This window comes from Chrysoperla carnea, chromosome 5 (assembly GCF_905475395.1).
Source record: "Chrysoperla carnea chromosome 5, inChrCarn1.1, whole genome shotgun sequence".
Taxonomy (NCBI): Eukaryota; Metazoa; Arthropoda; class Insecta; order Neuroptera; family Chrysopidae; genus Chrysoperla; species Chrysoperla carnea.
The window spans coordinates 41867676-41882282 of NC_058341.1; the positions used below are offsets into that span (position 1 = coordinate 41867676).

Genomic DNA, 14607 nt, shown 5'->3' on the forward strand with positions numbered 1-14607 from the left:
CCGAAACAATACAAATTTCTAATCGATTTATTTGTTGTATGTTAAGGTTGATCGAACATTAAGGCAATATATTGAAAAATCAGACGAATTTTTGTGTGATTAATTATCAAAAAACGATCTTTTAACATGTAATCTATAGTAAATGTTATCTGAAAAGATATATTTCAAATTATCTTGCTAAAGCTTCTTTAGATAAGAAAAAAATTTACTTTTATAAATCACTTTTCGTAAAAAAAAAATTTCAAGAAGTTGATAATTAACCACCAGTAAAAATGAGTTAGTGATATCCCGTAAGAGAGCACTAGCGAGTGAGAAAGTAAGCAAGTTAGAAAGAACGTAAGTAAAGAAAGTAGCAAGAAAGAGTGTGCATGCTAGACTTATCCCTATTACAACTAGTCATAAAATATTAAATGCATATTATAAAATAGCGTCTGCTCTTTCAGACAATTTTGCACCCTCGTTCATTATCTATCTCTTTCAAACTACAGTAAAAATATATAAGGAATGTTAAATTAACAGAATATGCGTGCTTTCTTTTATAATGCGCATTTTGTTTTTTTGTTATTTTTTTTTTTGTACAAGCATTTACCAAAGCAAGGAGTGGCTACGACAAGCCAATCTTAGTTACTGGGACTTAACGCAAAACATACAAGCCATTCGACTGTGCTAGACTAAAAGTCACAATAAGCTAGTTGATAAGGGTGGTGAGACACTTGACAGGACACTTGAACTACCACCTTCATAACATGGGGATCTGTTTTGATCCCAATTTTAGGGCCTATGTGGAGGACGATGAAACCTTCATGCATGTTATTTGCATATACAGAAACTTACAGAATTCAGGTATAGAGTTTGGGAAACTTTGGATTCAATAAACCTTGGAGTAATCCCGGCGGAGAAGCTGTAGGCGATCTGTGTATAATTCTATAACTTCATTTGCTTAAAATCTCACCTCTTATCTGGAGTCGTCTCGTCTTTGGGTGGTAGGCTGTTCTAAAGCAGGGCACAGAGGACGCCTTGGTCTTTGTGTAAGGAACCCATTTGCGTTACCCTTGTATTATTATCATTATTATTGTATAAACCCAGTTTTTAAAAAATAAGAAATAATACTTTATTACATTTAATTTATTGTCGATTTTATAACTTGAACCATTGCTAACTCGAAAACCAAGCATTATTGGACCTCATAAAACTCCTCTGACCTGACGCGTTTTTCCTATAATTTTGAGGGGGACTTTTAATAAGAAATTATTTAACTTAAAATTTATTTTGGCCCATGGTAAACAAAATGTTGCCCGTTCCCATTTTAAAGAATAAAGTTTTTCGTTAAGTTTTTGTCCGTTACATAAATTATAAGTCCTTCATTTACAAATTAAACGCTGTAACTTCACTGAAGTTAAAATTAAATACAATGACACACGTCATCATTACTCAACTTTTCTTAAAACTTTTTAAAATTGGATAAATATTTTGAAAAGCCTCATAAATTTCTTCTCGTATTTTAGCACCTGTCAAAACCACTTTACCAGATACAAAAATTAATAATACAATACGTGGTTTCACCATACGATAAATTAAACCGGGAAATAATTCTGGTTCGTATGAACTGAAAGAATTATGTGTTAATACTAAACCTTCTAAACGTATTGGAAATTTAACGTCACAGCTGCCCACCATGTTTTGTATTTTAAAGTCTAAAAATTTTGCTGGAAAACCTAATTTTTGTATAATACGCGCATATTTCCGTGCAGCTAATCGTGAATCATCTTCACTTTTTGCTCCAGTGCATACCATTTTACCGGATGAAAATATTAATGCTGTTGTACGCGGTTCACGAATACGCATTATCACAGCTGCAAAACGTTTTGGATTGTATTCGGCGTTACGTGCATGTAATGCTATTTTTTTTAGATCTAATTTACAATTTAAGTTTACAGTTGATACGATATTCCTAAAAAAAAAAAAATCGATATCACAAAAAATTTGTTGTTTCGAAATATTATGAAACTTGGTATATAGGGCAACTTTGACCCAAAAACTACAACTAAAAATCGGATTCATTTAACGATTGGGTCAGTAGTTTTTGGGGTATCGTCTAATATTTTATATGAAAAGCTTTTTATTTCGGGACAATTTTGTATACTTTTCACACGCATTTAATCGTCAAATAAGCTCGATTTTTATGTGATTCTTGGGTATTGACTGAAAAAAATTGGTCGGAAATACCATATCTCGTATCGGATTTTAGTTGATATTTCAGAAGGTATTCATTCAATTGTTTAAGGAACCCAAGTTTTGCATTTTTTGGGTCAAAATTACTTTAGTAAATGATTTTTATCGAAATCGAAGGGAGAAAAGATTCCTGATTTATTTTCTTACGCTATTCTCTTTGAAAAAATCAAGAAAATCACACAAAAATTCTATTGCGGGTGCGTGCTTTTCAACTATATTATGTTTTATAGCTCTGTTTTTCTAAAAATTAAATTTTTAACTTTTTGTAGAGGAACAGTTGGCTTGATTGCCCCTCTCCGGATCTACGCTTGAGTTCTTGATGAATAAGTTTAAAGCTTACGATCAGTAAGAAATCTAGAAGGAGGGCTTAGAAAAATACATCAACTTTACTCTAAGATCAAAGTCATTTAATCAAAGTGATTTAATTTTGGTATTACATAACTCGTGTTCCTGTTTGCTATTTAACAGTAAAAATCCAATTTTTTCCAGTAAGCATGTTGTAAGAGCTGTTTTTAGCTTCCCAATGCTTATTTTTTACAAATTATTTTTTTATTTTAGTCTGCATTATCTATTTGTGGAATTTCTAAAGAAAATTTATCAAAATAATGTAGCAATTATCATATCTAACAAAAATTTAATTTCTAATTTATAACACTCTAATTTTCAATAGTTTTATAAAACTAGCTTTAATTATTAATTGCCACTTCAATGAAAATTAAGTCTAAAATTTTTAATACTTTAACGTAAACGTATTTTTTTCATGAAATTACACCATGAAAAGGTTTTAGTTCGAACCCCATTAGCACCAAATATTTTTTTATACTATACTTCGGATTTCAACAGTAAAAAAAGAAAAAAAATTACTGTAATTGTGGTACAATGCCCGGATCTGCTGAATGTGGTGTCATTGGTGTCATCGGCCCAGGTGTTGCCGGTCCTATACTCGGAGGATTACCTAAATTTCCGCTATTTGATGTAGGACCAATATTTCCAGATGTCACCATTGGTGACATCATATTTTGCTAAAACAATAAAAAAACATAATAAAACCACGTAAGTGTTTATATATTCAGTTATAAAATTATCGATTTATAACTACTAAACATTACAATCGTAATAGTACACGTAATTGTTGAGAATTTTAAATGAAAATTATTTAATTTGTTTATTTATTATTAAAATGTTTCTCAGAAATTCCATACAATAATTATTTTTGAAAATTTTAAAATTTTCCAAATAAATTTTTACTATTTTGTTATGATAATTTTTGTAAATAAAATATTTTTATTACTAATTAAAAGAAATGAAATTGATTTTAAAAAAATTTATTGTATTTTGTAATATTTATTATTTGAATAATTTTTAAAGAAAAGAAAAATTCTTTTGAAAAACTATTAAATTTGAAAGTTTCAACATTTACCGTCACTATAATACTACCACGATTACGATTATGTATTGTGAGGTCCATGTTTAAATACTAACTGATTTTTCAAATTAAAAACTATCTTTTTTCTAGTATGTGCTTTAATATTTATTTACTAATTTTATTGATTAATTTTTAATTCATTACTTTTATTAATTTTATAATCATGTTTCAGTTTAATGAAAACTTTTAGTGTCAACAATGTATTATCGTTTTAAATTATTTATTTTAAAAAAATTTTATTTTTTGGTATTTAAAATTTTTGAACAATTTATAAAATTGTGGTAAATTAATCATAATTACAGCAAAAAAATTGACGATTTCTATTTAATTTAAGAAAATGGTCATCAAATTTTTAAAAATTTGTTACATTTTGATATTAGTTAAAACTTTCTGTGAAAGCTAATCATCGATTCGGATGGCGCGAATTTATATGATCTAAGATAGCAAAATACAATTTTCATCAAATATCTGGAAAAAATTGACTTTTCGATAGCAGATATTACATAGATGAAACAATTTATTACAAATAAAGTTCAGAAAAAGTGATTGTGATTTATTTTTTGGATGGCACATTTTGATTATTAATTTTTGGAAGAGTATTCTGTTAGTTTTCGAGATATCGAAGCGTAAAAATGAAAATATAGTATTTTCTAATTATTTCTAACATTTTTGGCATTACTGTTACAATGAAGAACCCTTGAGGAGAAAATTACATCACTGATGGCTTGGATCAGCGCTGTAAAAAACTGAGCTATTTATCGTTACTAAATGGTTCCTACAAGCTTATACCTTTGCCAACACAGGTGACTTGCGTTTAATTATTTAAAATTAATTTTTTCGGTGCTTCATCGAAATTTATTCGGGAGAGTGGAGTTGGGGATTGTTAACAGATAATACAATAACAGAAAAACATTGAACGAAAAAAAGTAGGAAATATTTTAGGGATCATTCATTAATTACGTAAGGATCCCGAAGGAGAGGGTTTTAAAAAATTACATGCCCTTATCTTGAGATGGGAGGGCTAAGTCTATTACATAATATTTTGTAAGTCGAAATTTACGAAATTTTTATACTACGAGCACCAAGGCGATTTTAGATTTAGGGTTGAAATTATTTGTACCTTATTTTCAACTTTGATGATGAATTTTGTTATAACTGCATGAATGTAGACGAAAAAAAAGAACATAAATTTTTTGTTATCTGCCTTGGTTTTCGAAATTTGAAAGCTAAATAATTAAACAAAATTTTCAAAAATCGATTTGATGTTGTTTTTTATGCCAACTTTACGCAAATTCAACAAAAAACAGTTAATATTTCGATTTAAAATTTTCATTTTTAGCTTCAATTACTCGAAAAAAAAAAGCGAAAACTCGAAAACGGTATTCATCATTTTCGATATTTTTTGTTTTGTACTTATTTAACAAATATCGTAACGGATATTGTGATCAGGACTCAACTAAGTGAGTCCTGAGACATATAAGAACAACGATTAAGTAAGCAAATCTTGGTCGAATTTTTTAAAATATTATGTTTAATCTATAATTTCCCACATTTTTATAATTTTTTTTAATCTTACCGGTGTTTGTGGATGCATCATACTTTGTGGCGTTGAAAATGATGGAACTGGTGCGTAAGTATGTTTTGGAGTGCCCAAATGTGGCATACCTAATCCAAAACTATTGCTCATACTGTTAACTGGTGTTAAAGGTGGTACTTGTTGTTGTTGCTGCTGCATAGCATTCGGGAGAATTTGTTGGTCCTCCTCAGGCTGATGCAGCGGCGTTCCAATACTTGGAATACTAAATCCTGGACTTGGTAACATCTGATCCATGATTGGGTTTTTAGTTTAACACTAAATGAAAATTGCTCTAGAAGATTGTAATTGTTTTAAGTACAACAGAAAACATATATCGTTTTATTTAAACGTTAACTGCATTTGTAACAAAATCAGATATTAAAATTAAATATTGTCTAACATCCACTGTCATTAATTAGCTATTCCAGTGTTTCTCAATTGTTTTTTTTTTTAAACATAAAACACAATATACTTTGAAACTTGTAAAATTAGTTTATTTAAAATCAATTAAACTTAAAAAAGTTTTGAAAAAGATGTTTAAATAAACTGTAAATTAATTATTTACTTAAAATCACTGACATTTCTCATTAAATAAATTTTCGCTCTTAATATATTTGATCGTTGATAATGTAGATTGTAGCTCTATCTTGTGGTTTTGGTTTAAACGAATCAAATTTAAATTTCAGCGCATTCAGAAAATATTATTTTGATAAACTTAAGAAAAAAGTATATTTTCATTTGTTTAGAATTGTTAATCATATATTCGTTTGAAATTTTATAATTTTAAAAGATCATTAATCTTACAAGCTTTTTAGTTCAGTAGCAATTAGTACACCTTATATAATTAATCGGGACAATTAGCCGCTTCTGTAACAAAGAAGCAAATACGGATACATGATAGTAATCCCTGTATAATAGAAACTCGTGTCGAAAAAAACAAAACTGCAACTTTTTGAACACTGGCAATGTAATGACCATTACAGTTTCATTTGTTTTTTGTTTTTCAACAAAAACTCAAGTATCCGTTAAATGGAAAATCGGCATAGCAGAGATTTGGAAATACCAAAAACTTTCCGAGATGATTTATTGCGAAAGTATGTCTCAACAAAAAGAGTTTGGAACGGGGGACATCTTACGGTAACAATGATTTGGACCTTTACTATCAGAATATTTGCTCAGAGCCATAACTACAGAAAGATGCTCATGGACCTACTAAGCTTTTGATCCAATGCAGGTAAATGGATAATTTTTGTCTTAGGAGAGTCCTGTCAGCTCCCCGCAGTACATGAATATTATAAATGTATAGAAATAAAATGATAAGAAATCATAACCCAAATTTGTTGATTTAAAAAAGATATATATTTATATTATTCCATGGTTGTCTCGATAAATTGTGTCGTATGTAGTCGGCAATTGCTGCAATATTATTCTATGGGTTGCTGCATGCTCCGGGTATATTTTCATACCTGCTAGCTAAACGCTGAGAAGAGGAAAATTCTTCTAAATTAATTCTCAGATCCTCCCAAATGAATCCCAAATGGATGGAAATAGTTTGAATGAAAAATAACAATTTTGTCTGCTGAGTATATGAATCTTATTTTCAAAGCTGCTGCTGCTGGTCTTCCAAGGGGTACCGGCTATCTAGTTTTTTAAACTCAGCTCCAGATGGCAGCAGGCAACTAAGAAGGCGGTTATTTTAAATCTCTGCACTTAACAAAAATCTTGTAAACGTCTCCTAAAAATTGATATTACAGTTTTTTTTTTGTATATCCGGAAATAAAACTTTAAAATAGTTATTATATAAAATGTTAACATATATAAAAGCTTTGTTTTCTGATAAATATTCAGATTATGATTAAACTATTAATTACGCTTTTGGATCAAAGCTTAACTTGACTCAATTTACAGATCGAAAGCGATAAATTAAGTGATGTGACGCTTAACTATTAAAAACAACTAAAAATATTTGTTATAAATTATAACAATATTTAAAAAAAATAAATACACGAACGAAAAAAAAAACAAACAAATGACTGAGTTAATTGTTGAAATACCATGTATAGACAGTTTTGATGAGGCAACCGTTTTTTTTTTAACGTCACGTAAATAAAGAAAGATTTCCACTCTTAAATAGCTACACAGTACACACACACAACTGATATTCCCATATTAATACATACTACAAAATTTTCACCTAATTAGCGCCCTCGTGGGTAAACAGCGATGTTTACAAGAAAATGTTTCGAACAAAAGTTGTTTATTTTTTCATTAGGAACATTTTTCACATTTAAACATTTGTTCTATCTCTAACGGTTTACAAGATGGGTCCTACGGGCCCAAGACCCAATTGACCTATGTTGCTCATTTACAAACTCGACCTCACTTTTTACGTCCTAAGCACTTTTTCCGTTTTTGAGTAATCGTGATGACAGACTGACAGACAGACGACAGACAGACTATACCAAAATTTTGTTCATAGTATCAATATTTTAAGCGTTACAAACTTGGGATAAAACTTAATATACTATGTATATTTTATATATACATGGTATAATAATAGATTTATATAAACGAGCGTATACATTTGCCTATACTCAAAATTTGTTTTCTTTTTAAAACGTCTTTCAAAATTGTAAGTCAATCCACTTGTGCCTGTAAATAAAAGTTATAAACATGGGTTCGTGGGTGGTCTTCACATATTTTTTTACCCCCTCGCTAAGGACATTACATTCCATTTCAATATATATGTCTTGCATAAATCTTTCTCCTTCTATGTCAGGTCTTTTATAAGATGAATAATACTTAAATTTTAAAAGTTTTTCGTCTTCTTTTGAATTAACTCTCTCAAAACACAATGAATCTTACTTATTCTTAGTATTTAAAGAATTTTTCGATAAAAAAATGACTAAAACATTGGTAAAATTTATAAAAATTATATAGTTTATGATATTTTTATTTTGAAATTTCTTTCTTATAAGGTATATTTTTATTTTCTATTATTAATTTAATAATATGATAATTTGTATTCACTTGGGGTATAAATTTAATTTTAAGTCGTCAATCGTCATACAATTATAATTAATTTTATATTTTAGTTACAAATTGATAACAAAGTTGTTTATTTTTAGTATGAATTCGTTAATTCCTCACTGGGTTTATTTATTAATATTAATCCGTGGATCGATAAGTGAAGATCCATTGGAGTTAAGTTTGGTACATCCAAAGCCATTTTTAACACACGATCATTTTCCACAAGATGAATTACCTGATACAGACGATGGTAAAAAATTACCAAAATTAATTCATGATGAATCATTTGGTAAAATAAATAATCGTGAGGAATTCGAAGAACGGAATTTATGGTCAGAGGATCATGATAGACCAATTCGATTACATGCAACTTTATTGGATGATAAATTACAATATTGTACTCGACCTGCGAAATGTGTGGATTTAACATATTCAACATGTTTAGGAACAAAATTACCTTATGAATCAACATCGTTAAATTTAACAGATTTGTCGACTCAAGAGCAAATTCAAGAGAAATTATATGTGTATCAATATTTACGGCATGTACCAAAATGTTGGGCAGTAATTCAACCGTTATTATGTTCGTTGTATATGCCAAAGTGTGAAAATAATTTAGTTTATCTACCATCGATGGATATGTGCAACATAACGCGTGGGCCTTGTAAAGTTTTATATGGTACTCAATTTTTTCCACCTTTGTTACGATGTGAAAACGATAAACATACTCCATTACCTAGAGCATGTAAAAATGATTTACGAAAAATAAAATTCAATACTACAGGTCAATGCTTAGAACCATTAATTCATACCGATAATCCAACATCTTTTTACAAGCAAGTTGATGGTTGTGGACTCCAATGTACGAATCCTTTGTACACGCATGAAGAGCACGAAGATACTCATCAATTAGTCGCTTGGGGTGCATCGATTTGTTTAATTTTCAATTTGTTTACAATTTTTACATTTATGATTGATTGGAAAACTGCAAATCGTTATCCTGGAGTAGAAATTTTTTATATAAATGTGTGTTTCTTTTTTTCTTGTGTTGGATGGTTAGCTCAATTTAATGGAAATTTTCGTGATGATATTATTTGCCGAAAAGATAATACAATACGAATGTCGGAACCGAGTGCTGGAGAAAATCTATGGTGTGTTATTGTATTTATATTAGTTTATTACTTTTCAATTGCAGCACTAGCTTGGTTCGTTATATTTACATATGCATGGCATTTAAGTGTAACTGTACAAGCGTTAGGAAAAATTTCAGAACGAATTGATAAGAAAGGAGCATATTTTCATTTAGCATCATGGTCGCTACCTTTAGTTTTAACTATTACAACTATGGCGTTAGGAGAAATTGATGCGGATTCAGTTAGTGGAATATGTTTTGTTGGATATATTAGCACCACATCTAGAGCCATTTTACTGTTGATGCCTGTTTGTATTGCTCTTGTAATTGGCTATCATTTCTTATTCAGGGGTAAGTTATAATTTTTTAGAATTCAAAAATAACCAACTACTTAAAACATCTGATTTGTTTCGGTTGAAATTCGATAGAAAAAATTTCTTTCCTCACCTTTCTCATCCAAATTTCATTTCGTTTAAATTAATATTCCCAACAGTTTTCAAAAAACTTATTCACATACAATACTGGTGTTTTATATTTTTAGGCCTTCTAACGTTAATACGCTTGGAAATGGCTAGCCGAAATGTAATATCACCAAGAGCAAGCTCCGAAATACGTTCAACAGTGGTACGTGTTGGAATAATATGTTTGGCTACAATATTCTTAGGCATTTCTACAATTGCATATCATGCATATTATTTTAAAAATTTACAAAAATGGCGTTCAAGTATCCATGATTTAGTTATTTGTCGTATAACACATGCAAGTAGAATGGATTTATGTGAATTGGAATCACGTCCGAATATTCGATGGTTAAAATTACAATTATCAGCGGTTTTTATAGCTGGTATTGGAATGTCGTCATTAGTATGGACTAGACCAACATTAAAAACATGGGCACGATTTGTTCGAAAAAAATTTGATTGTGAAAAAGAAGAACCTGTTAAATTACAGAAACATAAAGTGATAGCGAAAGCTTTTGCTAAACGAAAAATGTTTTATAATGCAGGTAGATTATCATTAAGCTTCCATAATACGCATACAGATCCTGTAGGATTAGAATTTGATTTGAATTCGGTTGCAAGTCACGATTTAAGTTCTACGTGGGCCGCTGCACTACCAAAGTTAATGAATCGTCGAGGAGCGCTAACTGGAGCACCAGCAGGATCAGTTTCTAGTCAACGACGTAATTCAATGGATTCAGAAGTCAGTTTTAGTGTTCGAAGAGTATCTGTTGAATCTAGAAGAAATTCAATTGATAGTCAATTATCAGTTCAAGTAGCAGAATTGAAAGCTACACGAAAAGTTGTTGGATCAACTGGGAGAAGACATCGAGGGAGGAGACGACATAGACGTCCAAGTCGTACAGCTCCCACAGGACCATTATTTTCTCGACGAGAAAGTTCTACATCTTTGGAAAGTCAATTAGGTGCACATTTATTGAATGCTTTAGTTCATCCCGACGTCCAATCGTTTTGTCCAAATTTAAAACGTAGAAGTGCTAATGCAGGTGGGTAGAGTAGCGTTAATTAAATAGATGAATTTTAGAATATCAAGTTTAAAAAAATTATGGAAATTATTCACCAAAAATAGAGATTTTTATGTTATTTAAGTTTTAATTATCATAGACAATGATTTTTATTCAAATTATAAACAATTTTTTTTATCGATAACCTCAAAAAGTTTCCAAGTTATTTAAAAATTTTATTATCTCTATTATTTTTGTTTTTTAGGCCTGGACACTCAACAAATATCAAATCTCTTATCCAGTGGTAAACTCTTACTACCATTAGTAACTGCACCATCCGGTAGTGAAGGTGAAGAAGAAAACAAGTCAGAACATCACCATGACGATGCTCGAAATGATATCTTATCGGATTCATCACAAACAAGTGAATGTGCTGAGCTAACCCGACTTGCTGTGCAATCATCATTGAATTCTGGTGTCTCAGTTGGAACACAACATAATGGAGGTTGTCGTAGTGTTGACGTTGCTGTTCAGGCAGACGCGAGAGATATTGCGATACAAACTTTATCCTCTTACGAATTAGAAATCGATGAATTGAATAAAAGCATCGATGAATTACAAAGCGCTAGAGCCGTTAAATCACAATGTGTTAGCCAAGGCACACAAATGTCACCGATGGTCAATCGACGGATTGATAACGAAAAATCGTATAAAACTAAACGTAGTTCACCTTCGGATAATAATGAAAATTATAATTTAGATAGACAAACTAGTTTATGTAATGATAAACGATATGATAAAAATTTATTACATAATGATGAAGATGAAAAAGAATCGTTAATTTGTAATAATGATTTGAATCGTATTCAAATGATTAATTGTAAAAAATAGTCGAATATTTATAATTGTTAAAAAATTTGTGACCTTATCTTATCACACCAGGATGAAAGGCTGGTTTTTATAGCAATCGAATGAGTAATTTTTAAATTAAACATATTCAGTCTCAAACAAATCATTATTAGGTTGAGAATAGATATACTCAAAAAGATTCTGAACAGTAGAACGGCTTTTTTACCACTTATAGAAAACAAATATTTATATGTATGTATTCAAATTCGATCGATATAGGTCAACCAGGCAACCGTCTAAGGGGCACACAGTCAGATAGAACCCGAATCTAGGTAGACAAGAATCGTTTGTGTTTCATCAAATAAAATTTTGTTCATACTTTTTGTCATACAACTATGCGGATAGAATACGTTTTCGGAGAAACATAATCTTTGGAAGTACGAATTCAAACGAAATATAATTTTTTTAACTTGACATATTTTTACTGCGGAAAAATACCATTAAGTTAAACAAGTGAAAGGACCCCACATGATTAGATAGGAAAATGGCTTTCTGTGAAACTTTTTCTGATTATTCTGAGCTACGAGCCATAAAAGCTACATATAAATTATAGTTGTAGTATATGATTACCGGGTAGTGGTATGAGTATCTGTGTGTTTGTGCAACACACACACACTAAGATGGTAGTCATATACTATAACCATAATAGATATGTAGCTTTAATCGCCCGTAACTCGAAAATTACTCGTTAAAAAATTTTGTGGCGGTTTGAAAAAGTTTCACAGAAAGCCACTTTCCTATCTAATTGTGCCGAGTCCTTTACAAAATTAAAAAAAAAAAACCCGACAAATGCGGCTTTTTTCCTTGTAGCTCTATTCAAATTGAACCGATTTTCTTAAAACATATCTGAGAACACTCTCCATTAAATTACCTTTCAAAAAAAATCAAAATCGGTTCATCCGTTTAGGAGCTACGATGCCATAGGCAGATGCACACTCACACACACAGACATAGAGATAAAACTTATAAAACCTCTCTTTTTCCGCAGGGGCTTGTTAAAAACAAATTGTATAGAGAATATAATTCAAATGTCAATATCGGATTTAATATTTTCGTTACTATTTTTCATAGTATAATTTTTTTGTATATATAATCATCCCAAGGGCGGAAATAGATTTTGTAACAATAGGAAAAAGTCTTTTACTTAGGCAAACCGCAACCAATTATAAATTTTAAGATATTAGTATCTATGCTCTCTTTTCATCCGCTATTGTAATATATACCTCATATTGTAGGTTTATATATAATATAAGTTTCGTAATCGTTAGCTTTAAGTGATTTGCAGTTAATAGATTTTTAAATTCGAATTTTACTGAAACGAAACAAATTTATGTTCGAAGTTTCTTCCGAAACATTAGATTATTTAATTTTCAATTTTTTTATTATATTTTATTATAATAGTTTTTATAAAATAATTTGTTCGTATTTTCTTGATGATCGTTACGAAATCTTTGATTTTTGACTCATATATTCAGTATTTTGTTTAATTAACCATTTTTGAATTATATCGGAGAAACTCTAGGACTGATATGATTTGTATAAACTTTTTTTTAAATTTGTATTAACATTTTATTTATGTTTTTCGAAATTATAGCCGAAATAAATTTGTATTATATATTTTGTATATTTTATTTCTTTTCTTCGTAGTATTTCTGGATTCAGTGTTGGATTTAAACTTAGACCTATGGGACATGGGATTAGTATGGAAATATTTACAGGGGACTAAATTTGATTTCAAAATGGTTTAAAAATTTATAAGCAGAGGAGGGACAAAGCAGGAATTTTTGGTCTAGGAGGGCAATTCAGAACTTTTTAGACTAAAAATAGAAGAACGATTAAAAACAACATTTTTCTCTGTATCAGAAAGTCTGCCTGAAAACTTACCGTAGGCTCGAATAACGAATTCTGCAATGTAATATAATTAGAGAAATTCAAATTTGCATTTTTTATTATGGAAAAACAAATAAAAATAAAGTTCCTTACAAAAAAGAACAATGAATAAAGGTTTTAATAACTTTGAAATTTATTTTTTTATTTATTTAACTAATAAATTGCACTGTCAATGCAATTGAGATTAGAAATGAGCTGCAGGAAGTTCGGGATAGGTTGAATGTTAGTTCGAAAACAGTAAATAGAAGGATCAAGAAAGTCAGATGAACATCTCACATATCTGTGGAAGGTTCAGTTTTAACTCGGAAGTCATCCAGTTGGTCGACTTTCTGTTATAGAGTTAAATGTATTTTTTAAGCGTTTCTCTAAATATGTCCAGCAGCGTACTTAGCAAATCAATGGTAAATCTAAATCCAGGCACCTTCGATACTTTTTTAAGTATAAGATTAAAAACTTTCTATATCCCGCTATGGTAAATTCTCAGCTTTTAAATGAAGGCATAATAAATGCCTATTCAAATTACATTTATAACGTAATAAAATAATTATTTTACCATCATAAAATTTAAAATGCTGCAATATTTTTTTTATAAGCATGTGTATTTGATTATTGAAGTTGAACAAATGGTGTAATAACACAGAATATTTATTCATTTAAAATATAAACAAACTTTTATATTTATAACTATTATTTTAGAATAGTTAGTTATTACATTGGTACAAAATAATTTTATTTTTCGAAATATTCTGTGTATCTTGAAGATGTAAAATGTTGGTTAATTTTGGGAAATGTTGAAAAAATTATCGATTAGAAGCGTATTTATGGTAAGTTTATTTAATTAATTCGATTTATAAATGTTAAACCATCAAATAATATAACTTACACCAGTTATATTACAAAGAAGACAAGGTCTGCTATACTAAATAGATCTTTATGGCTTTATATTA

At 29.7% G+C, this 14607-nt stretch overlaps 2 protein-coding genes across 2 annotated transcripts; one reads left to right on the forward strand and one right to left on the reverse strand.

The window, feature by feature from the left end:
- Positions 1-254: 254 nt before the first annotated feature.
- Positions 255-5673, reverse strand: LOC123299569 (TATA-box-binding protein). Its single transcript, XM_044881808.1, has 3 exons — positions 5235-5673; positions 3097-3254; positions 255-1951 (listed from the first exon to the last, which is right to left on the reverse strand). Exons 1-3 carry the CDS (start codon positions 5487-5489, stop codon positions 1432-1434), a joined length of 933 nt encoding a protein of 310 aa, XP_044737743.1. The 5' UTR covers positions 5490-5673; the 3' UTR covers positions 255-1431.
- A 2409-nt stretch (positions 5674-8082) lies between these two features.
- Positions 8083-13064, forward strand: LOC123300537 (protein smoothened). Its single transcript, XM_044883121.1, has 4 exons — positions 8083-8212; positions 8363-9747; positions 9938-10903; positions 11127-13064. Exons 2-4 carry the CDS (start codon positions 8364-8366, stop codon positions 11750-11752), a joined length of 2976 nt encoding a protein of 991 aa, XP_044739056.1. The 5' UTR covers positions 8083-8212; position 8363; the 3' UTR covers positions 11753-13064.
- The last annotated feature ends 1543 nt before the right edge of the window (positions 13065-14607 follow it).